The 27,458-nt window shown below is 44.4% G+C and overlaps 1 protein-coding gene across 1 annotated transcript in view; it reads left to right on the forward strand.

The window, feature by feature from the left end:
- Positions 1-27,458, forward strand: part of MYT1 (myelin transcription factor 1) — a 53,710-nt gene that overhangs the window by 10,098 nt on the left and 16,154 nt on the right. The window contains exons 6-15 of the mRNA XM_065414695.1: positions 1,403-1,537; positions 3,318-3,408; positions 6,915-7,028; positions 8,618-8,832; positions 11,403-11,527; positions 12,978-13,247; positions 14,989-15,143; positions 19,124-19,186; positions 19,347-19,415; positions 27,020-27,082. Of these exons, the coding sequence (XP_065270767.1) occupies positions 1,403-1,537; positions 3,318-3,408; positions 6,915-7,028; positions 8,618-8,832; positions 11,403-11,527; positions 12,978-13,247; positions 14,989-15,143; positions 19,124-19,186; positions 19,347-19,415; positions 27,020-27,082 (1,300 nt within the window). The remainder of the gene's footprint in view (positions 1-1,402; positions 1,538-3,317; positions 3,409-6,914; positions 7,029-8,617; positions 8,833-11,402; positions 11,528-12,977; positions 13,248-14,988; positions 15,144-19,123; positions 19,187-19,346; positions 19,416-27,019; positions 27,083-27,458) is intronic.

The following is a 27,458-nucleotide window of genomic DNA, read 5'->3' on the forward strand; positions in this document are numbered from 1 at the left end:
TAAAACAGAAATGGGAAAAGCGATGCAGAGTGGATAATCTGGGAGACTATTTATATTCATTTTATTTCTTTCCATTTATTAAAATGTTCCCACCCAGTCTTTTGGCTATAAAGTCTTCCCAGTGACAATTAAGACCAAAATCCATAAGCTAGGACCCTCCAAAATAAACTCAGAATAAAAACTCTCCCACCAGTGCCACCCTTCTAGTCATTCTTCCCATTCCAGAAAAAGCCTGTGAGACCAGATACTATGGACCTTGTAGCCTGATTTTAAGGGCATTTGGGCTTTGGTGCCATATTTTACTTGAGCAATAGATAAGTAGAAGCCTTCTCCATGGGGCCATGATGAAAGTGTTGAATAGACACATGGAGAAAGTTCCATCAATATCCTCAATCCATCAATTTCATCAGAATCTTTAATCAGCACCAGTTTACTTTTAAATAGATTTTTGAACTAAAACTACAAAGGAAAGCTGTAGACAGGAACCACCTGATTCCATGCACACCTCTCCTACTGAGAGTTTGTCATCCTCTTTCCTAGCATAGGGCAGGAAAGTGGTGGTGGGGGGGAATATTTGCAAACGTTTCCCCCTTTTCATTTTTAAATTAAAAATTTTAACAATTTTTGAAATTGAAACACAAACAAAATCAACTAGCTCTATCAATTTCCATTTGAAAAGTGACTGAAAACTTTCATGAAGAATTTCATTTAAAATGTTCCTAATTTATGAATCAATGAATTAACTTTCAAATTTCAAAACTATTAAAATTTGAAAAATTTCAACTACTTCTGCATAGGACTCATATGAAAATATCAACCTGAAAACTAATGCAGTTCACGTATTTTTCAAGCAGGGTATCACTTGCTGAGCCTTTCTGGATTCTGCAGGAAGTATTAGACACTAAGTGGGCAGGCCTATAGAAACTGAAGCCTGGCCTAAGATCAATAATTTCTTTTGGCTTGGCTTGGTCCATGATTGAAGATGAGCCAATGGGATTATCCTGGCATAATTCTTAGATGACCTCACTGACCTTATATAGCACATTACACGATACATTTTCAGTCACACTGAGCATGGCCTCCCTTTTGTATCCACCCGCAAAACTTGCACCTGTATTTTTAAACCTATAAAAATGTAATTGGGTGTGCAAATCAGAGTATTTGCACCACTAACTACCTGATGTGCTCCAACAATCAGGCAGCTAGTGATGTGAATATTCAACCTTGGACTCTCACTTGAACTACAGATGCAAACATACCCCGAAATCTTGGCGATAAACTCTATCACAGCAGTGCTGTACAATAGCTCCTTTTCTTTTATCCAGTCATCATGATTTGTACCCCGTTGCTGCCCTTGCCTTGGGTAATATTTTTCCCACATCCCCCTCCCCATATTTCCTAGATCCCTCAAGACCTGAGAAGCGAGAGATCAAATGTCCTACTCCAGGTTGTGATGGCACCGGTCACGTCACAGGCCTCTATCCTCACCATCGCAGTCTGTCTGGTTGCCCACACAAAGACAGGATCCCTCCAGAGAGTGAGTATACTGTAGAGATTTCCACACCGCAGAAAAAGGGCTACCTAACCTGGGGTGCCGAGGCACTTAGCAGGTTTGCACCTTAGAGCACATCTGTATTACAGTCTTGAGTATGAATGGGAGCTTGTCTAGATGCATCCACACTAGCTGAACTCTAGTTAGGCCACTAAAAGTAGAAGTGAGGACACAGTGGCAAGGGCTTCAGTGCAGGTTGCACAAGTGACTATGTACCTGTGGGGTGGGGGGGAGTCGGGCAGATTTGTGCAGCTCACCCTGCAGCATCCTCACTTCTATTTTTAGTGAGCTAGCTAGAGTACAGTTAATGCAGGTCCGTCTACACAGGTTGCCATTTTACATCCCTAGCTACAATGTAGATGCACCCTTAAAGTGAAATTCACCCCTGTGCGGAAGAGCCCCATCACAAAGCCAGGGCACCACTGAAGTCGCACGTAAGCCCTCCAAATACAACTTAAGTGGTGCACAGCTCATGTGCCGGCCTTCTGTCCTGGCGTAATTTTTGCCTTAAGAGCATTGTTTAATTTCTCGTGTTGTGTGATGCAGTTACAGTGTCTTACCCTTATGATGACAAAAGTTATAGCTACCCTTACGGGAAAGTTCTGGAGAATTTAATAGAAAATAATAACTTTTTTATAGGCTTTTAGATCCATCCCATACAGATCTCCCTACTATAGAATTCTATAGGGTGGCTTAAAAAAATGCTACTTTTAGAAAGGATCTCATTCTCTGTTAACTTCTCTAGGTGTTGTCAGTAATTTCTATAGAACCCTACTGATCTTCTGTTGAACCATGTCGGTTTGGTCCCTATATTGAATCCCACAGATTTTTTTCCCCCACTATGGAATAGCTTGTCGGGAAGAGGGAAGAAGGGTGGGGGGGGAAAAAAATCTCTACAGCAAATTTTTTTTTATTGTATAGCAAAAAAAAGTAACCATTTGATATGTGCACTAGAGTCAAATCTCTTTTTTTAATTACTCATGACCCTGACAGTTACAACATACCACATAAAGATTCATATATTCTGCAGAAAATATTTATCATTATGCCATTGGCTTTTTTTTTCGAATATAGATTTTATTTCTATTTGTACCAACATCCTAAATAGAATTCTCTGTACATGTAAATAAAGTTCAGTATTGTGTGCTCATGATAATGGAATAATGGCCAAAAAAACCCACAACCGCTGCCTTATCTGTAATTTCAGAGGTTGCAGACCTGCCATAAACACAGAACTGCAGGAGACAAGGCGAAAGTAACAGTTATCTTCACACAAATGTGCATTCAAAAAATAAAATAAAAAAGCAAGCTGCGTGCTTTCTAAAGGCTTGCAAATCAAATTATTTTCTTTACTTTTAAGGTCAGCGCTGCAGGGAGCAATAATCCTGAAGATTAAAATTTTTAAAAATCAAACAAAGACTAGTCCTAAGGATAAAAGCATAGATACAACTCCAATCACTTAAATCCACCTGAAATGGGCAGGCATGGCTCCGGAATGAAGGGGGAGGAGGAAAAATGGATTGCAATCAGCTAACAAGGAAAAAAGACCAAGCTGGCCTGTGCAGAAATGCTAATCTAGTGCTGACCTGAGCAGTGTTGGCTTGTAACTCTTTTCTGTAGGCAGACAACTTTTAATTGCACAGTTTCATATTTGCTGATTTCTAGGAAGCCACCATCAAAACTTGACTATTTGTCTTTTTTGCTCTGTTTTTATAAAGTTGTTTTTACTTCCCTCCCCTCTTCCCTTCCTCTCCTCGCTACAAAGTCTTGGCTATGCACGAGAATGTGTTGAAATGCCCAACACCAGGCTGCACAGGACAGGGTCATGTGAACAGCAATCGCAACACACACAGAAGGTACTTACTTCAAGTTCTAATCAATAACCGCAGGGGCTGAAACGTCGTCAAGGCAAACAGCAAAAATTACATTGGTTTTATCCCTGCATAATGAACTTCACACTGAGATATGGTGTAACTAAGACAGATTAATTATAGATGGCTATAAAGAACTGGAAATCAGACAGAATATCAGGTATCAGATGGAAATGGGCAAGAAGGCAGAGCAGAGTTTCTTGGTTTAGGTGCAGGCATTTAGTTAGACTGGAGTCAAGGAGATGGTATTCAGCTGTAGAGGAAGTTTAAGATGAGGTTCTAGTCCAAATGAGGGTTAGCGTTTGATGGAACAGAACACTTGTGAGGTTTTTGGTTGGTAGAAATATCATACGATCAGCTATTGTCACATGAATTTCTGCCATCTCAGCATGAATTTCATCTGTAGCTCCACCAGAAGTGAAAAATAGCCCCCATCTAGTTTTGGATCTCATACAGAACTAATCAGTAGAGATTGGTTCAGATTTGGAGATCTGAAATTGTACGTACCTCAAGTTCTGGTTTTGCCCTCGCTCTAGTGTAAAGAAGGTTATTGGTGGAGGAGAATTCTGAGGTGATCCTCAGAAGATGTTTCATTAGTCAGGAGGGCTTCTAAGAAGCTTGTTGTGCAAAGAAATGCCAGTGGTGTTGCCTTGGACAATATAGGCTGTATAACAGAGTGCTGGGGTTATCTAGCTCAAGCTTAGGACTGTCTTGGTCAAATCATTTGACTTTAATGGACATACAGATTGGCTGACAGAATCATAAATGTTAAATTCGTTTGCAGGCGCTAGGTGAGTTTGCGTAATTATTTATTCATACGTTGTGGTGAGGTCATGAAATAAATTGATGTGATGAATGCCTCCTCACAGCCTGAGAGGCCAGAGGAAAATGAGTGAAATGTTCTCACTTAATTGAGAAGACCCACTTTTCATGCACACTAACTAGCAGGTAGCAGTGAGCATCTGCAACGCAAGTGGAAGCATCCACCGTTACTGACAGATGCGCGTAGGTGGCAGTTGGCCCAGAAAAGAGCAGCAAGAGAAGTTCATTTTCAGTTTACCTGCAGGTCAGCCCAGTGATAATACAAGGGACTGTCAGGTGTTTTCAGTCTGATAGTCGATGTTCAGCGTGGGGGGGGGGGGAGTGGTTGAGAGTTGGGTTCGTGAACTAGATTTGAGTCTAGTGGCCTGAATTCAAATGCTGGCTTGGGTCACTGGTGATAATAAGTACGAGGGCCTTAGTCAACATCACAAAACTGCCACATAACCTCTGCGCAAAAGATGTCTGTGACTGGAATAGCAGGGGTGAGCCCGGCCAGTATTGAGGTTCAGATGCAGAGCTCTGTAAGGGAAGATCGTGGAGCGCCTCCTGTACTATGCCTGCTCAAGCCAGCCCTAGCAGCATCTCTCCTAAAGGAACGCTGAATTCACAGAAGTCAATAGAAGTTTTGCCTGACTCAGGACTGAGTAAACATGGAGGGCCTGGAGCCTGTCTCCATGGGAACAAAGCCTCTCCACCCATAATTCCAGTCAGACCCTTGCACAAGGAGGGGAGCAGGAGTACTTCCTTCAATAAGCTGAGGTTCCATGCCCCTCAAAGGCATGAATCCCCTGAGACCATGACAAAGAGCATCTGTACAGAGGCCCTTTGCGGCTGCATTAGTGCCAGGGCCCGCTGGCTCCCACTTACCCTGGAGAGAATCGCTTCTACAGGGGCCAGGTTGCTAATGGCTGCCTTGGCATCAGCTACTTCAGAGCCATTCTTTGGGCTTGAGGGGGATGTTTTCCAAGCCACTGAGAAGGGAAGCCATCTAAGTTGCTGCAGACTCTCTCCACAGGAAATTCCACCAGCTTCCCCTGCAGGTGTGAAGGGGAGAATCCAGTGTCAGCCTGCGGGCTGCCTACGCCAGGCCCTACCCTTCACCTGTTCTTGCCCCGCCAGCTCCATGTGTGTGGAGACTGAACCCTGCAGAGTTCTGACAGAGGAGCTTCCACAGTGGGGACAGAAGAGGGGTGCTTGACACAGAGGTGGCCCAAACCTTCCCAGGACCTCCGCGCCCCCAAGCTAGGATAGGAAGGGGCGGGATCCCCACTGCAAACATCTGAAGAGGGGGTGGTCAAGGCCTGGAGGATCCAGCTGTGCTAAAATGGGAGCCTCTCCTGTAATACTGAGTTACAGCCAATCATAGCAAGCATTTCAGGATCTGCCTGGCCTAGGCTGTGAGTGGCTCCTCTTCAGCCTTTCCAGGGCAGAATGGGGAGTAAGTAGCTTCTCCTCCCCACCCCTTTCATGGCTGCCCAAAACAGCAGCCCCTTCACTCCCTACACGGGGTGGGCGTGTTCTGTTCCCCTGCAGAAAACAGGACTCCACAAAGGGTCCTGGCTCCATCACCCACCCTTGTAGCAATGGCCCATGGAATTGAGCTCATGCACTCAGGGGTGCAATCTGTCCCATGTCCAAGGAGCTGCGCCAAGAGGGACTGTGCCTCTCTCAAGGCAGAATCTTTTTGGGACTCCTTTGGGACAGGGCAGCGCCACACCACAGCCTGTAGACAGCTGTGGCTTAAAAGCCACACTCAGGCCCCATCCATGTAGGTCCTGGCAAACGTGTGTAAAAGTCACACTCAAGCCCCCCAGTACAAGTAGATGTTGACACAACTGCACATCTACAAAGCACATTTTCCATTGAAATCATCCCTGGAAATGTTTGCTTAAGCAAGGAACCAGAACAAGTAAGGAGAAGGAATTCCATTTATTTATTAAAACTTCTCCAAATGAACCATACCTCCCTCATTCTCTCTTTGAGGAACTCGACCCAGTTTATTGATATTTTTTTATCCATATCCTGGTTCTTTGAATGCTTCTGAACTTTTGTTTCTGAGCAATGTCACTGTGGATGCCTGAATGCTTTACAGGTTGCCAAAAAATAATAATAATAATAATAATAATAATTAATAAAGTATCAGAGGGGTAGCCGTGTTAGTCTAGATCTGTAAAAAGCCACAAAGAATCCTGTGGCACCTTATAGACTAACAGACGTATTGGAGCATAAGCTTTCGTGGGTGAATACCCACTTCGTCAGACGCATGTAGTGGAAATTTCCAGACACCATCAGCTCAGGATTAAACAAAGACTGTGAATGGCTAGCCAACTACAAAAGCAGTTTCTCCTCCCTTGGTGTTCACACCTCAACTGCTAGAAGAGGGCCTCATCCTCCCTGATTGAACTAACCTCGTTATCTTTAGACTGATTCTTGCCTGCCTCTGGAAATTTCCACTACATGCGTCTGACAAAGTGGGTATTCACCCACGAAAGCTTATGCTCCAATATGTCTGTTAGTCTATAAGGTGCCACAGGACTCTTGTTGCTAATAATAATAAAGAGATTTTCTCATGGGCTCAGTGCATATCCTGGTCTGTAAAGCATATGGAGATCTTCATCCCAGTTCCTCATGCTTAGCTTTTTCTTTCTTTCTCTTTTAATTCCATACAGTTTATCTGGGTGCCCCATAGCCGCTGCTGAAAAATTAGCCAAATCTCATGAAAAGCAACAGCCGCAGGCCGGTGACCCCTCTAAGAGTAGCTCCAATTCTGACCGGATACTCAGGTATGCTAGATTTATAACAAAGGATTTGCAACAACATTTCTTCCAACCCCAACTCCCACCCAAAATAAAATAATGTAAAATCTGTTGCAAAAAGCACCCTGTCACAATCCATCCATGTACTGCTGTATCTTGGTACTGCCGATGCCTGTTATTGTGATCATAGGTCTCTCCAAGGTGCGGGGATATTTAATTGATGATCCCATGGAGGGCATCCAGGACAATGAATTGCTTCTGTAGCATCAATTAATGCTGAGGCTACAGGCCAAAGGGTTTTAACAGTACAGCAGAAGGCACTTGTGCTGATTACACTACAATGCAAACTGCCTGAGAATTATGGCTATTATATTAGCATTATAAGTAGGGGGTTGGTTTTTTTTTTTAAGGCCACATACAAATTATTCAGTCGCAGCTTTTTTTAAATAAACCTCAACACTTGTCTTTCTTTGACTACATGGCTTGCAGAAATGGGACCCCGTTGGTTCGAAGGGAGTGTAATCATTTTTGAATGATTTGATTGATTTGTTTTGGTTTTATCTGATCTGCCTGGGATGAGGACTGGCCAGCACTAAGGATGTCCCTGATGATTCCTTGCCTACACAGTTTTGTGATTCATGATGCTATACCTGGATTGTAATATGGTTAGTTAGTTTACAATGAGAGCACTAAGGCAAGACTGCTGTGCAAACCCTTCTAAATGTTGATGTGCCACAGCCCAGCGAAGCATCAAGCTCTGATGGTTTTTTTTTTTCTTTCTCCAGAACAGCTGAAAACTCAGGTCAGCTGGAGTTGTGAGTGCTCAGCATCTTTGGAAGAAAAAAAAAAAAAGACCATTAGCATTATTTATTGATTTATTTATTTATTTGTGGTAGTCCCCACTATGTGCTAAGCCCAAGGTGCTCACAGTCTAAGGAATAACCAGTGGAAAGAGGTTAGAGGAAGGGGAATAACAATAGGCAATTTATATGCAAGCCAAATTGATTCACTATGGGCTGCACAGCAGAAGTGGGTCATTAAAAGGGACTCTGCAGATAGGGTAGCGGCCTTCCCTTATTGTGTGTTCATATTCACTGTGGAGTCAAACCTACAGTGGTGACTTGAGCTTAACTCTGCTCTCTGTGTAATATTTAATGCCATTTCTTTTCAGCTCTCCCAAAGGACAGCACTACCCCAAGATTTTATTTCTATTGGCAAAGAGAAAACATAGACACTGTGTCCCACAATAAAAGGTTGCATTGTGATTTATGCAATTAACATCACTGGATCCAGTGCAAGAATTACGAATGTGAAATTTCCAGCCCTACTCTTTAGAAGCTCAGGGTCAGATTCTGATCTCTGTTTCTCTGGTGTGAGTCTGGAGGAAATGAAATCAGAATCTGGCCCACATCGTATTTTGTAAGGAAAACCTGATAAACCCATGAACGGAGTTATGAAGAAATGATCCTGCTTTGTTTTGGGCATAATATTCGTAAACCATTCTCTGGAGAAAAGTTATGGCTTGGCGCTTTCACTGTGAATCACTTACAAAGCGGGGAAATGAAAGAGAAGTATTGTTGATTGTTAGGTTTTGGTTCTTTTTTTTTAATCTGCAGGCCTATGTGCTTTGTGAAGCAGCTGGAGATTCCTCAGTATGGGAGCTACAGGCCCAACATGGTTCCAGCAACCCCTAGGGCCAACCTGGCCAAGGAGCTGGAGAAGTACTCCAAGGTCACCTTCGATTATGCAAGTTTTGATGCTCAGGTTTTTGGCAAACGCATGCTTGCCCCAAAGATTCAGACTAGCGAAACCTCACCGAAAGCCTTTAAATGTAAGTTGGGACGAGTGAGGGGTTTGGTGCTGAGTGCTCTGTACTTTATCAGCAAATATCACAGGCCAGAAAATACTGTGGCTCTTGGGAGGGTGTGTTTGAGTGAAAGGGATGGGACAAATAAGAACAGCTGTCTATGGAGTCCTTAGCCCAAAGGACAGTTTCTTTGGCTTCAGCTTTGGGGAGAATTGCATCCAGCCTTGGGTACGTTCATCTGAACAATATCTATAGGTGGGATAAATTACACAGTAGCCTCCAGTTTGTCCCCAATATCTTACAACTCATATATATTCCTCCATTCATCCATCTGTTTCTATTCTAGCTAGTTGGCTTATATTTTATCTCTTCTCTATCTGATATCTAACTAAGATATTCTGTTTGTCTCATGTATTATATTGTATTAATCATACACCGTCTAGCCATCAGTTATCTAACATCTTATCTATCTTATCTACCTACCACTCTTATCTACCAAGGATTTTGCATGACTTGGCAGAGCCATTGACCAAAGGAAGCCTCCAATTAGATGCATGTATAAAATGAAATGATCAAATAACCCCCCTGAGGATGGACCTTTAGGTGTAGGAGTTGAGATGGACATGGTGGGCTAAAATTAGCAATCGTATGTTACACCTCTGTAGTGGATGGCCAGTGCAGACTCATGCGGTTTCACTGTTTAATGTTCCTACTCCGTTAGTCTCCACACATGCATGCTGAATCCATCTTTTAAAGCATAAAAAAAAAAAAGATTTAGGAAACCAGTTTGCAGAAGTCAGTAGCCTCAAGAGGGCTTTCTCTTTGTAGCTAATCCCACTTTCAGAGTCCTGTTTAATCCTGACGCAGCTGCTCTCTAAAAAGTGCTCATGCTTGAAAGCATCCTGGTTGTTGCACTACAATGGAAGCTCCCTTTTATTACAGTACTAAATCTGTAAAGGATCAGACAATGAAATTGGATGGAGGCCAGAGAGCACAACTGCCACTGTCATCCTGGGTTAGGGCTGATGGAAAAGTAATTTGTTTCCCAGCACAAGTGATTCTGCTGCTGAATAGATTGTGTTATTTGCAATATTCGCAAAGAATTTTCAGGGTAATTGTACTGACAAAAATAATTCCAGCAGCCCCACTAGGATAATCCCTTCTATTTTTTCTCATCACTCATTTTTACTAATTTGCTGATTGCAAGTCCATTAGTGCTAGCAATACTTATGAAATGGAAAAGCATCGCTGAGTGTACAGTGTGAAATTGAAATTGGCATCTCACCATTCTGGATATTGTCAGGTTATGCTTGCAAATACCCCGACCCCACCAAAATACATGGATTAAACTGGACTGAAATTAAAAAAAAAAAAAAAAAGTAACGCACCAGAATAACCATTTGGGCAAGACTCCCATGGGTTAATCAGAGCAACAAGATTAATATGATTGCCAATCATAGCAGGCAAATCTGTTCCTTTCATTAAGGACTTACTTTAAAGAGCTCTTCATCCAGAGGGATGTGTGCACATAACTCCTATTAATGTCAATAGGCATTATGCACACACACAATGAGGGGGGAAGCGGTCCTCGAAAAGCTTAGCAGTTTATATTGTCTTATTTTTAGAGTTCATAATGGGAATAATAAAATCATTTTGCTTTGCTATGGCACCTTCATCTGAGCTTGTCAAGCTGCTTCGTGAACATAGGCCAAATCTTACAGGCCTTTCGCAGGCAAAACTCCCACTGACGTTAATGGGAGTTTTGGTTGGACAAGGGCAAAGGAAAAATTGACCAAGAACATCAGGATCTGGCATGTAAATTTGGAAGTACAGAGCCCATCCTGCAGGTGGATCCATGTGAGAAAACCCCTCCGCCTACACGGAGACACGGAGTTTCAATGGGAGTCGAGGGTGCTCGGCGCCTGGCAGGGTCAGACTCAGTATATAGTAATGTACAGGGCAATGTAGTTCTAGACAGCATGAATATATTCTAGGAGATTTAGTTCAGCTACACCAGCTGTCAGAAGAGCCATATTTCACTGCTGTCATCATCAGAAAGTCACATTTTATAGCTGTGATTGGCATGGTTTTGCTGTTAAAATGTGATTTTTTAAAAAAAAAATACAATTATATATGTTTGTATAATTATATGATGTAAAAGTTTTGAGAAAGCAAAGGAAAAAAAAACAGGTGAAGATTCACTGTTGTTTCCCCTTTGAAGCCCTCAGGATAGTAGAGGAGTATGGTTTTAATGAAGAGGGCTACAGTATTCTGGGAGTTTGATGGTGCAGTCAGTTAATGCAGGAACCTTTCACCTTAGCACACCTGAGCTTGAGTCCCCAGCTATTAGCACCTTCAGTTCCAGGAGCACTACATTTGCTGACAGGTTTATAAGAAGTAAAGGGTGGCCATTGCAGTATCCATATACACTGAAATCAGTGGCATGGGGTTGATTTGCCTATAACACTCATGTGTAAGTTATATATCAGCCCTGTATTGTTCCCTTTTTGCAGCTAAACCTTTTCCAAAGGCCTCTTCCCCCAGCCACAGCCCTTCCAGCAGTTATGTGAAGAGCACTTCATCTTCCTCTACAGGCTTCGACTACTCTCATGATGCCGAGGCCGCACATATGGCTGCCACCGCCATTTTAAATCTCTCCACCCGCTGCTGGGAAATGCCAGAAAATCTCAGTACCAAGCAGCAGGATCTTCCCAGCAAGGTGAGCTTGACTGCAAGGAAATGCAGGGGGCTGAGGGAAAAATCCACAACAGCAAAGACAATGTAAACGACACACTGTTCAAAAAAGATTTTCAGGTAATTAACTTCAATGTACTTAAAACCAGAGCTGGTTGAAAATCAGAATTTCTGGCCTGAGGGAAATGTTGATATTTTGACATCAGTTTTCATCCCGAATCAGGACAAAATGCCAAAACTTTACACAGAACAAAAGGCTCTGAAAAGTTTTGATTTCTGAAATGGCAGAGGGGAGACCCTGATGCATGGTGGGAGATGTAGTTCTAGTCAGGAAGCCCAGCCAATAGAGGAGAACAGGAACAGGAGGCATCTTAACTACAGCTCCCATGAAGCACCACATCATAAGAACATAAGATTGGCCCTACTGGGTCAGACCAAAGGTCCATCTAGCCCAGTATCCTGTCTTCTGACAGTGTCCAGTGCTAGGTGCCCCAGAGGGAATGAACAGAACAGGTAATCATCAAGTAATCCATCCCCTGTCACCCATTCCCAGCTTCTGGCAAACAGAGGCCAGGGGACACCATTCCTGCCCATCCTGGCTAATAGCCATTGATGGACGTATCCTCCATTAATTTATCTAGTTCTTTTTTTTTAACCCTGTTATGGTCTTGGCCTTCAAGTGAATGCAGGTTATTGTCAAACTGACCCTCAATTAAATGTTTCATTTCAATTTTTCCCAGTGGAAAATCAGTGTTTTTTTTGTTGTTGTTGTTGTTGCAAAATGGAAAATGTCAAATTTGAGGAAGCCAAATTTTCTGTGGAAAAAACATTTAGAGAGAAAATTCCTGACCAGCTCTACTTGAAGCCTAGATGGGACTGGTACTATTGGAGCTTGACTTCACAGGCCCCTGGTATGGCAGGGAGTGGAGCACTTCCTTAGTAGTAATGCATGCTTGTACTTCTTAGCACCATCAAAAGGCACTGAGCACCTTGCAGAATGAGGCCTAAACTGAAAAATTGGGAGTAACACGCTGGCACGCTAAAATAATGAATGCCTGTGCTAGCTCCGTTGCCACTTTTGCTGTACACTGTACATCTTTTGCCTATTCAGTATGTCCTGTTTTGAAGAAAAAGTCCTTGATTGTTCATTTGGAAAATAGGTCAGTATCCACAACAGTGTCTGTAGAACATGGTATGGAGACGTGACTATACAAAGTCCCTGTCCAAGACAAGCATCCCTTCCAAACAGATGTTGCATTCACTGCTGGGACATATTCACGTGGGACATTTCTGAGAGGAAATCCCATTCTGCTCCATTCCATCCCATTGACTGTCAGAGCTTGAAGAAAGCGGGTGGCATGCTAGTGCCCACTATTCCATATTGCTTTAGGCCCCTGACTGCCCTGTAAAGCAAAAGACACACTCCGAAAACTGATTGCAGTGGCTCATTTAGAATCTTGTCCCCAATCTTTCAGTCTATGGACATTGAGGTGGATGAAAACGGGACGCTGGACTTAAGCATGAACAAGCATCGCAAACGGGAGAGCACCTTCCCCAGCAGCAGCAGCTGCAGCAGCAGTCCCAGTGTGAAGTCCCCAGATGTGTCCCAACGCCAAAATAGCACGAGTGCCACTAGCAGCACCATGACCTCACCCCAGTCCAGCCAGACCTCCCGTCAGGATGAATGGGATGGCCCCATTGACTACACCAAACCAAATCGTCAGCGGGAAGAGGAGCCAGAAGAGGTGAGCAGTGATGGGACCTTGCAATTAGGTCCCTTTTCCACTGAGATGCAGAGAGTGATCTGTAGCAATAAGTTTCCACTCTAGAGACCAGGGACTCTTGGCTTCCTGAGGCACTTTACACCCATTGACTTCAATGGGGGAAGAGTTAGGCCAGTGCTGAGTACTTTGGAAAATCCCACCCATACTGTATTTAGTTTTACTTTCTGTCTCTCTCTCTCTCTCTCTCTCTCTCTCCCTGCCTCTCTATCCTTTTTCAGCCTCTCTGTGTTCACTTTTCACTCTGCCCACTCCATTCTCCAGTTCTCATTCTGGTATTGTTAGTTGTTTTCTTCCTCTTTCTTGCTCCTTTTCTCACCATCTCTCCCAAGCAGAATGCAGACATGATAAGGTTGAAGTTGCATGCAAATTTTAAACCCTCTGGCCCAGATCCCTGGGTCCAGTCAGACTGCACCCAGCACAGGATACAGGGTGAAAGGGGAAACAGCTCTAAGCCACCTTTCTGCCACCCTAGTCCTGGGGCTGAATCAGCCACCCAGCATAATTTAGAGCAGGGGTCGGCAACCTTTGGCACACGGCTCGCCAGGGTGCTTACCCTGGCGGGCCGGGCCAGTTTGTTTACCTGCCACGTCCGCAGGTTCGGCCGATCGCGGCTCCCACTGGCCGCGGTTTGCCGCTCCAGGCCAATGGGGATGGCGGGAAGCGGTGCGGGCCAAGGGATGTGCTGGCCGCCGCTTCCCGCCGCTCCCATTGGTCTGGGCTGGCGAATCGCGGCCAGTGGGAGCCGCGATCGGCCGAACCTGCGGACGTGACAGGTAAACAAACTGGCCCGGCTCGCCAGGGTGCTTACCCTGGCGAGCCACGTGCCAAAGGTTGCCGACTCCTGATTTAGAGCAACCTAACAGCTGCTCTAAATTATGCAGATTGGAGTGATCCCTTAGGGACTGTTCCCCCAGGCAGGGATCACCACAGTACAGCATGCTCAGACCATGCCCCCTCCTATCCCAGCCTGCTCAGGAAAGCCCCTCTGCAGTAGATGGCATAAAGGTGGCTATGCCTGCTTTGCACCCCCTAGGAATTCTTTAACGTCACATTAGGGCCCTTCTCCTTCTCCTGTGTGTCACTGGAGTGGGGCGGAAAGGCTGGAGCTGGGGACCAAGATCTGACCCAAAATGTGCAAGTGGCTGCAAGGTCAGGCAAAAAAGAGTTTCCCCACTCCTGACTGAGAGGACTGCAGTGTGAATTAATGAGCCAAGCGGAGGGGAGAAATAATCAATTACTATAAACCCAGCGGCCTCATTCTGATCTCAGTGACATCAGGGTAAATCAGCCGCAACTCAAGTGAAATTACACTGGCGAACATCCAGTGGGAGCAAGACCTGAAGCAGGCACTGGACGTTTAGAATTCCTGACAGGAAGGATGATCCAGTGAGTAGGGTGCTTGCCTGCAACTTGGGACACCTAGGGTTAATTCCCTGCTCCACCAGAGACTTCCTGTGTGACCGTAGGCTAGCTGCTTACCCTCTCTGTGCCTCAGTTTCCCATTTGTAAAAACGGGCTAAAAGCACTTCCCTGCCTCCCAGAGCTGTTGGAAGGATAAATATACTAAAGATTGCGAGGCGCTCAGATGATGGGAGCTATTGAAAGGCCTGCGATGGATAGACGGACTCTTTTGATCCCTCAGCCCTGCCATGTTCACAGGATGTAGATCAGTAAAGGTATTATTCCCGCTGGTTTCTTACAGTCAGAGCCCGCCGCCCATTCTTTTGCCTCCTCGGAAGCAGATGAGCAGGAAGTGTCAGAGGAGAACTTTGAAGAACGGAAATACCCCGGGGAAGTTACCTTAACCAACTTCAAGCTTAAATTCCTTCCCAAGGACATCAAGAAGGAGCTACTCACGTAAGTCCTGCCTCTTTGACGGCAGAGCCAAAGTGAAATGTATAAAATGCTCAGGATTGCCGGGAAGGGTGGGGAGGTGGGACTCAGTTTAAAAAAAACCACACAACTAAAATGTTCAACATTGTTTCATACTGTGATGGTCTTATTTAATCCAAACACTTCAAACCAAAAGCTTCAAGAGAAATCTCATCCTCTGACTACTTCTCATTATCAAGATGACGTGTTATCCCAGATGGTCTTCCTGGAACTGTGTAATGATTAAAAGAACCTAGTTGAAAGTTCTGTAGTCCCAGGATTCATGAAAGTGTCTGTGAAAACGTAATTTCCGAGACCATTTTCCCTATATATTCCCCCTTAAAATTAATACTTGTGCAGTGACCGAGGGAAAGAGTTTGCCCAGCACCCTGCCTCCTCAGGTATGAGATGCTAAACTATTCTTTGAAGTCAATGTGGCCAAGGGATCTTGGTACCTCCCAGCTGGTGCTCAGAACCCAGTGCATCATGCTCAGAGTTGAAAAGGCAGGTAAGCAGGCAGTTTTGCAGCCATCTCAGCTAGTGGAACAGTGTTTTCTGGCAACACAGAGCAGTGAGTACAGTCCCCTTGAAGAAAGCTATAAAGCCCCTACAATGTATACTATTGAAACAACGCAACTGTATACTATTGCACTGTGTGCTACATTTGAGAGGGCCCTGAACCAAACCCCAGAGCTGAATGCCCGTAGAAACTTGGAAAGCTTGGATCCAGAACTTTTCAGCTGGATCCCTCTCCTTAGGAGAAGATGAAGCACCCTGGATCCGTATTGCTCATGTGAACAAAAGGGAGAATTCAGATCCTGATCCAAACACTGCAGCTTGGACCCAGCTCTACTCTAAAGGAATGCTGGAGTAAACTGTTCAGATGCAAGGTGTGGCAGGCTGATCCCCAAAGTAAAGTAAACTTGTCAATGGAGCTATTATTCCTAGGCTTATTTCCAGAGTAACTCTGACCTTTGTAAATATAAGGTAGGAAGGGCTCAACAAGCTTTCATTTCGCTAACCTCTTTCAGTCTAGCTCATTATTTGGCTATGCAAGTGGGAGGTTTGAAGGGGAGTATTTGATGCTGGGAGGAAACGGGGGATATGTGGAAGTCCCAGGTGAGCAGAGGAAGAGGGGAAAGAATACTTCCTACATGAGCAAGACACATAACGAACCCCATAGGCAAAATTTTAAAGTTTTTTTTTTTCCAGAAATGGTGTGAGCATCAATTTCTGGGGTGGGTAAGCCAAGTTCTCCCTGACCCCTGGCAGTATTCAAAGAGAGACTGTTTCATAGCAATGAACAACTCTGGAAAGGAATCTTCCTGGTGTTCTAGGCAGCTCCAAGCTTCCTTTCCATACCAGGGACACAAGTCCTCTTTGATCCTTCTGCCATGAACTACATGCACTGGATGCAGCCCATTCATGAGCAAACTCACTTGTCATGTAGATTTAAGTTTTCATGTCCATGTGCTCCCTGCGTCACCTCAAGATGCTGGTAGCAAGTGTCTGGGAAAGTGTTGCCCATTTCTGTCATGTTTATGGCCACCGTACCCATACAAGTTTCTAGTGCCACACAGCAATGTATATTGTTGGTTGAACATCTGTAAATTAATTGTAGTTCCAGTGATGATATTTTTTTTATTACTGTGAGGGGGACTTTAGGTTGATTTTCCTTTCTGTATCTTGGTGTGAGTAACCTTTGCATGTGCCCCTTGTCCCATAATGCAGAGGGAGTGGAGGCAGCAACAGCAGAGGGTATAAAACAAGTTGTTTTGTGGGGCATCAGAAACGGGAGTCCCAGGACCATCATCATGGACAAACTATGAGGTAGTTGTCCTGCCCTAGTACTAAGAATCTATCCAGTTCCTGTGCACTGTGTATTGATGTGGGTTGCTTCTTTCTGTGTTCAGAGTATAGCCATCTCCTTTCCCCCAACCCATTCTTGATATTTCTACTCTCCCACACCCTCAAAGGTGCCATGTTTTTCAACCCTCTGACCAGATCCTGTAATTATTGCTTTGTGCATCTACCATGGTTGCTCCAGGCTGATGCAAGACACTCCCTCCCCATAAGGGTTGGGGGCATTGTCTTTGCAGAACTCCCACAATCCCTTCAGCTTGGGCAGTTAGGGATAGGACCAGGCCCCAAATTTGGAACCATGAATAATAGCGTCTAATGCTACCATTAAGTCATTGGGCTTGTTTCTATGTAGAGAGCTGTACCATGGCTGGGCAAGCTGTGCTATGGAAGGGCAGGGAGGGAGGCCATATTACAGGAGTGCTGAGGCAGACACAATGCCTGTGGCCTGCTGTGGGAATTCACTGAGAAGCAGATCTTGCACCTCTCTTTGGAGGTGTAGCTTGTGCTCCCCCAGCACTGGCCTGGAGGCTGGTGGGCTTTTCCAGCAGCCAGGGAAGGGAAGCAAACTCCACACCCAAGTCCTTCAGAAGTCCCTTTCCTCGGGGTGCTTTTTATTGTTTACCACGATAGTCAGACAACAGAATAAAACAGCTCTGCTGAAATCACTGACCATAATACCCAAAGGCCTCAAGAGGTCACGATCTTCCCTTGTGATACCTCTGGACCCAGCTTCTTCTTCCTTATATACTCCACCCAGACATGTGACAGGCAGGGATCTCTCAACCCTTTCCAAGTTGCTGCTTTTACCTGGTCACATGGCCTCATTCCACTAGCCATGGCCATGTCCCGACCCATTTGGCATATTGACCACTGCTAGTGGAACTCTGGCTCTCCCAGCATTGGTCCTTATGGAGCACCAGGGATGGAGGAAGATGGCTCCCTAAAACCCCCAGCGTACCTTGCAAACCCATGCAGGGGGAGCCAGAATCCAGCCCAAAGTATTTCATTAGCGCTAATTCCCAGATATGGTCCTGAACCCAGGAATCCATATTTGAAGACTGTGTTTGGCTACTGTTATAGTAAGCCCCACCGTAAGCAAATGTAGCTGTGCAATCACATGCAGCATTATGGATTTTATTTCCTGAATACCACAAACCACTACATGTGTCCCATTGCCTATAAGATTCATTGGGAAGCAGTGGGAAGGTAGAGAGATATAAAACAAAGCCAGGATAAACCATCTGTCTGCAGTATGGCCAACTCGAAGTATTCAAGAATGATGAGTGAAGCCCCAGATATCATGAGATTTATTTTTTAAATTGAGGTCTTTTAATTTGCCTTCAGGTGATGGAACATTTAGGATTCACATTTTCAAGCTTTTCTCTGCAGCCTTGAGCGCTAGAAACTGAAAGAAAGCAAGCTGTAATAACTAGACCATCACTTGTCAGGAATGGTCTAGTTATTTATCTTAGTCCTGCCTTGAGTGCAGGAGACTGGACTAGATGACCTATTGAGGTCCCTTCCAGTCCTACACTTTTATAATCCTATGAAAGCTGAGATTCGCAGATAATCACCTGATTCCAGCAGCTGGGGATTCTAACAAAATGTCACAAGACTGCGATAAAAACCACGAGAACTGGCAATACTGAGTCTGTAAAGCTGGTTTTCCATTTACAATGCCATTCAGGCTGGTTTAGTTCCTCCTTTTACAAGCACAAACAAAATACCCCAAGCAAACAATCTTTTTACTCATTCTTCATATTTTGCCACAAATTCCTTCAAAGAAGGAAAGGTCGCCATGGCCTTTTGGGAACAAAGGGAAAGAGAGCAGGCCAAAAAGGAAGCAGTTGGGTTTTTTTGTACAGATTTCTACCGGCTGCTAACACTAATAAGTAAATATCAAGGCCAATGCTAAGTTGTGCTAACAAAATCCAGAACACACACCGGTATTTCACCTACCCAAAGAGCCCTGGCCCACACACCAACCAAATTTCTTTGATTTTTCAACCAAGAAAGGTTTCTTCCCTGTTTTTACCCATGCATGAATCTTTCAATGAGTTTATTTCTTTTTGGCACTTACACTTTTTATTATTTTTGTTCAGTTGCCCTACCCCAGGCTGTGATGGCAGTGGACACATCACGGGAAACTATGCCTCTCACCGCAGGTTTGTTGACCTACTGTTTCAGGTTCTGACTCTTTAGACTACATATTTTTTTAATCGTGTGGATGGTTTGGTTCTGTTTCCTTCTCCCCTTCCTTCGCCCTTCCCCTCTTTTTCTTAATTTTTTTGGGCTTATCCAGATATTCCATCTCTTCTCTTTCAGCCTTTCTGGTTGTCCTCTTGCTGACAAGAGCCTCAGAAACCTCATGGCTGCCCACTCTGCTGACCTCAAGTATGTTTGCGCTAAACTCAAATCTCCTTTTTTTTTCTCCCTTGTGCTATGCTCTTGCTTTCCACCTACCCCTCATCTTTAGAAAACCCAATCAAAATCTGCCTGCATGGATCCCCAGTGTGTGAGCCAAACATCTTCCCTTGGCTTGGGGAGGAGGGAGAAAGGTTGAGATGGGATCTTGGTCCATGACTTGGGCTCCTAGGCGCTGTGGTAATACAAATAATAAATTATAATAATATTAATAATAAGACAAGAGCATCAATGCTCAGAAAGTCTCATTGTGAAAGATGAAGTTCCATGACGATGGTCAGATGTATGATTTTAACCCCGAGGCAGATTTTTGTTGGCTGCAGTGGAAATGTGCTGTTTTCTTTTCACTTGATGTCTCCTTCTGAGCTCCTGTAGCCTATGTAACACTATTATCTTTATCCTAAAACACTTTATATAGTGCCATAGCTGTCCTGTACAGAATTGCTGTTGGTAAAATACTTGTTACCCATCAGTATCAGAAGGAAGCTAGCTCTTTGCAAGCAACCTGACAACCTAATTACATGCAAAACGTTGGGTGTTGTTCACAGGGGTGGCTCTATGTTTTTTGCCGCCCCAAGCAGGGCAGTCAGGTGGCCTTTGGCGGCATGCCTGCGGGCAGTCCGCTGGTCACGCGGATTTGGCGGCGTTTCTGCGGGCGATCTGCCGGTCCCGCGCCTTCGGCGTACCCGCCGCCGAAGCCGCGGGACCGGCGGACCTCCCGCAGGCATGCCGCCGAAGGCTGCCTAACTCCCGCCCTCATGGCGACCGGCACGCCGCCCCAGGCACGCGCTTGCTGCGCTGGTGCCTGGAGCCACCCCTGGTTGTTCATTACCAAATGGGAGATAATTCCATACTTTCAATGGGAATTTGATTTGAGAGAGAGGGAGCAGAAGCACCATCATTCATAGGGCCAGATTCTCAGCTGCTGCAAATAGGTACAGTTTCAGCAAGGTCAATTAACTGGCCCAAATCATTTCATTGGAGTTCAGATTTGCACTGTTTTCATATATGATCCTGAATCAAGGAATCCATATTTGAAATCTGCATGCAACTCTACTCTACCCACGGTTTCACCCCTCCCAAATCCTTATTAACCTTCATGGAGCTACACTGAGTTACCCAAGCTGAGGTTCTGGCTCAGAATCTTTAATAAGGGTCCTAAGGCTTATAGGAGAGTTTGTCAGGTTTTGTCATAACTTCTCTCCCCTAAGGAAAATTCAGGCCAAACCTCTAGATTTTTTTTTTCAAAGGTGTGGCAGGATACTTAATATCCCTCCAATAAACCTGGAAAATAAAGCGTTGTGAATCATTATTCTATATATATTAGATGGAGCCAGTCTGTGCCGTTTGTTTTCTTGTTGGTTGATTTTTCACTTCGGATTCAGCAAAGCTTTGTGTGGATATTATAATGATTATTATGAATTGAATTTGTATTACAGTAGCATACAGACGTCTCGGCTGAGAGTGGGGTCTGTTTGTGCTAGGCTCTGCACAGGCCCATAGCAAAAGGCTGTCTCTGCCCAGCAGAGCTTACCATCTAAATAGGCAAGACAGAGAGGATAGGAGGGGAAACAGAAGAATGGGCAAATTACTTAAATTTTCAAAGGTCACATAGATGGTGAGCGGCAGAGCGGAGAATCAAACCCAGATCTCCTATCTATACACTACCTCCCAATAGATAATTCAGTCAGGCTGATTGAAATTTTTGCGTTGAAACTGTTTTTCTATGGAAAATTGGGTTTTCAACTAACTGAAATTTTCAAAAACCTATTTTCCAACCAAATTTGCAATTCAGCCTTATCCTAGGACATGTCTAAGTTGTGAGCCTCCCTTGGATGAAACAGAAGTCTAATTTATATAATTATTGGAAAGCTCCTTACTCCTGCTGAGGCATAACCTACTTCTCTCTCCCCCCATCCTAACGCATGTTGTGCCTTCTTTAACATCTGGTCAGCTATGTATTCACGCTTACCTGTTTAAATACCTCTAAACGTTCTAGTTAAGAAATATTGAGAGGCTTAACAGATACTCAGGTGTGTCTTTGGGTGAATGTATTATTGACTCAGAATTATCAGGCTCTTCACAATCACTTTTTCTCTCACTTCTGATCCTACAGTATCGAATTTCCAAACATGGCTGCCCAACATGTGGCTGCACAAACAACAACAAAAAAACTGAGTTTATGTGAGCATGTGCAACAAATGTGCCATATGAGCAAATGTAAATTGGTCAATTGCATATAAGCAGCCGTTGTATCCACAAATACTATAACCACTTGAAAATACAGTTTTATAGGTGGTCCTTGAGGCTTACGTGTTAAAAATGTGGCCCCATGTCATGTTAAAAATAAAAGTTTTATTACAACACGAGGGATTCTTCCATAGTCAGACTGGTGTAATTCCTTTCTCTTTGCATTTTTCCTCATGTCTGTACAGCTTTTGGGGCCTCTTCCAGAAGTGCCAAGTTAAAAATAGGGACATGGCTTTTAACTGCACTGAAATACTTTGGGCCAGGAATGCTTAATGGAGGGACAGGAGGGGAAAATGGTAAATATTTTATTCAAAAACCTAGAGACTGTCCTACCTAATTAGGGATGTTAGGTATGCACAGCTATAGCTGCTTTACTAGCATGGTATTAAAACCTATTCCACCCCCTTAACAACAACACCCTCCCCCCCGCCATATCCTAATACTACCCTTTATAGCAATACCACCTTGGAATCCTGAATCTGAAATGTGTTTCCTCATGGAATTGGTTTTTTTTCCATCACAAGGTAGGGATGGGTAAAAGTAGTTTGGATAAAATAAGAACTGAGCTGAAACATCAAACTAAATCAAATTCAAACCTTTTCTGAGATTTGAAAAGGTGGTGTTTGTGGTGTTTTTTCATTTTGTTTTGTTTACATATGTTTTTCTGTCTTATAAAATGGAGGGGGAAATGACTATCTACCTCACAGAAGTATTGGGAGGTTGAATTAGTTAATGTTAATACCCTGTTATGGAGGTGGAAAGCACAGTATCTATATGGTCAGTGCTAAGTACAATACAGATAATATTTTTTAAGATATCTTTATTTAAGCAATATTCCTCCGTGCTTTATATAGTAGCCCAAAGAATGATCACTGGATTATTTCACCACTGCTAAAAAACATTAAATTTTATTAGGAACATTGACCATATTCGCTGTGGATCAGCAAAAAGGTATTGGCTGCAAGTGTATCTGAAACTGTAATTTATTCAGAAAATTTGTTGGTCAATGGATACCCCGAATTGACATTTTTCACCTGAACACATTAATGGTCTGGTGCTAACACCAACCCGTGATACAAACCAGAGAAATCCTGGCTAGCACTAAATCTCCAAACCTAATACAGTATTATTATTTGTCTGTGCTTCTATGCTGGTTTAGCACATTTATAAAAGGGGAAAATAGATTCCAAAGATATTACTGATATTATAGTGTCACCTTTTTCACAATTCTAGATAAGGCTATGTCAGCACCATTATAAATTCTATTTCAGGGGTTAATCTCTCAGATATAAAAAATTAGCTGCAGGCCAAAACATCCAATACAAGGTATCTGTCAGGGATGATTTCTTTGAAGATAATTAAAAATAAAAACCAGATAATTCTCTTCACCTCTTTAAAGGCACTGAGAGGCAAGAAGGAATTAGACGTCAGTGATACATATCTAAAACAATCCTAGAACTACAGAGAAATAGCTCTACTTTCAGATTTTAAAATGCAAAATCCTGGTGCCCTGTAGTCTCCCAGGCCTGTAGTTTGAAAGTTTTAGACATTCCAATCCCAAATCACAGCTGGTTGAAAAAGGTGAAATTTTCTGACAAAACAGGGATAAAATTTTCACACAAAGTTTTTTTATTTTCCAACCAGCTCTAGTCCAAATGCTTAGGCAGCTTTCAAAATCTCAGCTTTAGTTGGTCTGGACACCTATAGAAAAGGTATGAAAAAAAGGCATTTATCTTAGGATTGTGCAGCTTTAATCATGGTAGATTCCACGCTGACACTCAAATGTATTGCCAATAAGCCAGAGATGTACATCGCGGTAGTAGGCAAAAACGAAATTGTTGACTGTGTGGGATGTGACTATGTAGTTGTGTTCATAATAGATTGGGCTCAGGGGCCACATTCATGTTACACATTTGAGCAATATGTTATGGGGACATTTTGGAGATATTTAAATAGCTGGACATTTAGGGATGAATTCTACTCCCAGTGAAGCCAGTGGCAAAACTCCCATGGGGTTCAGTCACACAGGATCTGGCCCATATGCCTTAAAAGGAAGGGACTAAGAAAATGTCCAACCAGTGTAGCAAGGTTCACACAACACGAATAAATGGTAAGATGAAGGGTTCACCGTCTAAGGGTTTGTCTACCCTGGGGATGTGACCCAACCACAGCCACCTGGGTAGCCTGAGCTGGTGCATCCCTAGTGTAGACAGGCAAAGCCACTATAAGCAGTAGTTTGTAGTGGTGCAACCTACCCTGGCAGCTAGGCAGGGAGAGCTGCATTCGTGTAAATTCTGGCTTATAGCACTCTGCCTGTCTACACTAGGAGTAGGGTCTACACCTGTAATTAGCCACCAATGACTGTGTTCTCTAGTGTAAACAAGCCTAAGTGTAGGAGACTGGATCTTCAGGAAGGAGTTCTCTCTCATTCTCTCTCTGGTATTCAAACTCCCATTGGAAATGAATGGCAAACCTCCAATTCATTTCACATATCCCTAGTGAGTTCTCATTCAGATACTGAAACTTGACTCAAAACTTTTGTTAGCTAATTTGCAGGCTGGCATGCAGGTAAATCATTTCCTCTGCTAAAGCTACTCGCATCTTTTGTGTGTCCCCATGACAACTTTTATTTCTGCCGCATTACCTACAACATTCGCAACAGAGCGTTCTGCTCATCACAGTTCATATTCCAACACTTTTTTCACTGCTTCCATGGCCCTAATTACTCACTGTTCGACTTGCTCAATTATCTCTTGCTTGGTAACAGTTTAAGCCAAAGCCAGCTTTCATGCCATTTTAAATGATCATAGAAAGGTTGGGAAATGAGCTGCATTGACGTGCTCTTATTTTTTTCCTTTCATGCTTTAATTTCATTTATGTTTTTGAATGTTGGATGCTGTACCTTCAGATGAAGAACAGCTGGCAAAAGCTGAGCATAAATGTACAGCCAATAATTTCTTTATAGCTGGTATATGAAGGATTTGCAGTATTGCAATGTTAAAAAAAATCATAAAAAACTCATGACGCCCCATGTGAAGTGACTCGGGCTACAGCTTAGGTCAATATAACTAATGTCGCTCAGGGGTGTGAATAAGCCACCCCACAGCACCCCGAGCAACGTAAGTTACACCGATCTAAGCACCAGTGTGGACAGCGCTGTGTTCCACCAGCATACCCCCAACGAGCAGCGGTAGCTGGATTAATTAAGTCGACTGGAGAGCTCTCTCCTGTCGGCTTACAGCAGGGGTCTCAAACTCAAATGATGACGAGGGCCACATGAGAACTAGTACATTGGCCCGAGGGCTGCATTACTGACACCTCCCCCCGTGCCGCCCTCGGCCCCGCCCCCACTCTACCCCTTCCATGAGGCCCTGCCCATTCCCTGCCCCCATTCCAACCCCTTCCCCAAAATCCCCACCCCAACTCTGCCCCCTCCCTGCCCCCAGGGGGTACAAGAGGGTTGTGGCAGGGGCTCAGGGCAGGGAGTTGGGGTCTGGGATGCAGGAGGGGTGACAGGTGCGGCAGGGGGTCAGGGTGCAGGAGGGGGCTCAGGGCAGTGGGGGGAGCTGTGCGGGGTGGAGCAGGGGGTTCAGGGCAGGGGGTCAGAGTGCAAGGTGCGGCATGGGGCTCAGGGCAGGCAGGCAGGGAGCCTGCCCTTCCCCCGCTGCGCATCAGGCCCGACCCGCTCTAGGTAAATGCGGGGGCGGGAGGCCGCGAGGAGCTCGCGGGCCACAGAAAATAACCCCGCAGGCCGCATGCGGCCCCCGGGCCGCGTGTTTGAGCCCCCTGGCTTACAGCATCCGCACTGGCAGCGCAACAGCGGTCTTAGTGCCAGCTCTTACTGAGAACGGTTCCACAGACGAAAGCAACTAGGACCCTGATTGGTAGTATTACCAGAAAGGAAAAGGACTGAATGAGCATGGAGACTGAACTAGCCTTTCACCTCTAGATAAGGTACTGTCAGACCAGCGATAAGGCACAGTCACAATCAAATGGTCTTGTGGTTAATTTGCGGGCTGGGGATTTAGAGATCTGGGTCCCTGGCTCTTCCACAGAGTAACCATGAGCAAATCGCTTGACTTCTCTGTGCCTCGGTTCCCCATTTGTAGAATGGGGATAATAATATTTCCCTGCCTCATGGTGGCACTGTGAAGCTAAATTCACTGGCATTTGTGAAGTGCTCAGTTACCATGGTGACGAGTGCATACAAATGATAATACACACATAAAAATGACAATTAGATTACAGCAGGGGGGACTTGCACTCTTGCAGCCCTCACTTTACCTGTTCTGTGTGTAAACTTCAGTCTCCAGAGTTGTCCGTCCTGAGCTGAGACCTACTCATCAGCCTCCTCCTGGCACTGGCCAAGATGGTCATCTACCAATCCACGAGAAGGGAACTTGGCAGGGAGGTTTTCTGTGACTATGGGGCCTTCTTCCATTCCCTCATCTTTTCGTGTCCTCTGGGTGGCATCCACTGGCTCCTTGGACTCCTTCACCGAGCAGTGGGCACTGTTTGGGGTTCTCTGCTTAGAGTCCCCATCCAATACCCTTGTTTTGAACCCTGTATCATTTGTTGTCCCATGGAATCAGTTGTTTTCTGGGCTGAAGGAGCGGGCCTTTTGTCCTGGTGTATTTAGGGCCACCCTCCATAAATTCATATAGGCCTGAGCCGAGACCTTCTCATCAGCCTCGCCATCCATCAATCCAGGAGGAGGGAAGCTCGATGGGGAGGTTCTGTGTGGCTATACAACTTTTTTCTAGTCCCTTGTACATGCACAGACCTGGGTAGAGTTACTCTGGGTGGTATCCCCTGACTCCTCAGGTTCTTTCTTGGAGCAGTGGGCATTGTACAAGGTTCTCTGCTCGCCTTCTGATTTCCCTTATTTTCACCCTATGACCTGCATCCCCAGCCCTGTTCATTTGTGTGTGTGTGTGTGTGTGTGTGTGTGTGTGTCTTCCTGCCCCTCACTCAATTGATACCTGGATTCTGTTCCCACAGCTAAAGAAACAGGCCTTCTGCTGTTTTGGGCTCCACCCACCAATCCCCATCATCAAATAGGCCTGAGCCTTTCACTTTATTTTTGTTTAAATTGTACAACGCTATCTACCAGTTTTCAAATGGTTTCCATTTGGATTTGCGGTGTGAACAACGTGGGTTGTGTATTATTACGAACTATTTTGGAGGGGCTGGAGGGAAGGAAAAAGAGAGATGCATCCAGTTGGATGCTCTCCAGTGCTTCCTTTAAAAAGTGGGCTATCCTAATGTTTCCTTCAATCAATCTGCCAAGCCCTTGCTAATCATTGTTTCCCATTGTTCCTCAGGTGCCCAACTCCTGGCTGTGATGGTTCTGGTCACATAACAGGAAATTATGCATCACATAGGAGGTAAGAGCTTCACTGAAATTAGTTTGTTCCATGGCCTCTTTTTATATTTTTCCTCTGCAGTGGGCAGAGTTGTAAAGTTCTGAATAAAACATTAATGTTACTGACAACTGAAGCCTATTTTTGTCTCTTTAATCTGACTTTTTTTTTTTGATGTTTCCAGCATTTGATTAGAAGCTCTCTTCAGCAGAATAAAAGACAAAGGGTCAGATTTTAGCTGATGCAATGTTCCTGTTGATAATGCTGCCTATTTATGACTTCTATTATGACTTTAGAACATTAATAGAAGAGATCTAAGCCTTCTGTTTCAACAATTCCATTAAACATTGCAGTCTGTTAGCAGATATCGCCTTATCTAGACACCATTAATTACTATCCA

The sequence above is a fragment of the Emys orbicularis genome, chromosome 12, assembly GCF_028017835.1.
Source record: "Emys orbicularis isolate rEmyOrb1 chromosome 12, rEmyOrb1.hap1, whole genome shotgun sequence".
In the NCBI taxonomy this organism is placed as follows: Eukaryota; Metazoa; Chordata; order Testudines; family Emydidae; genus Emys; species Emys orbicularis.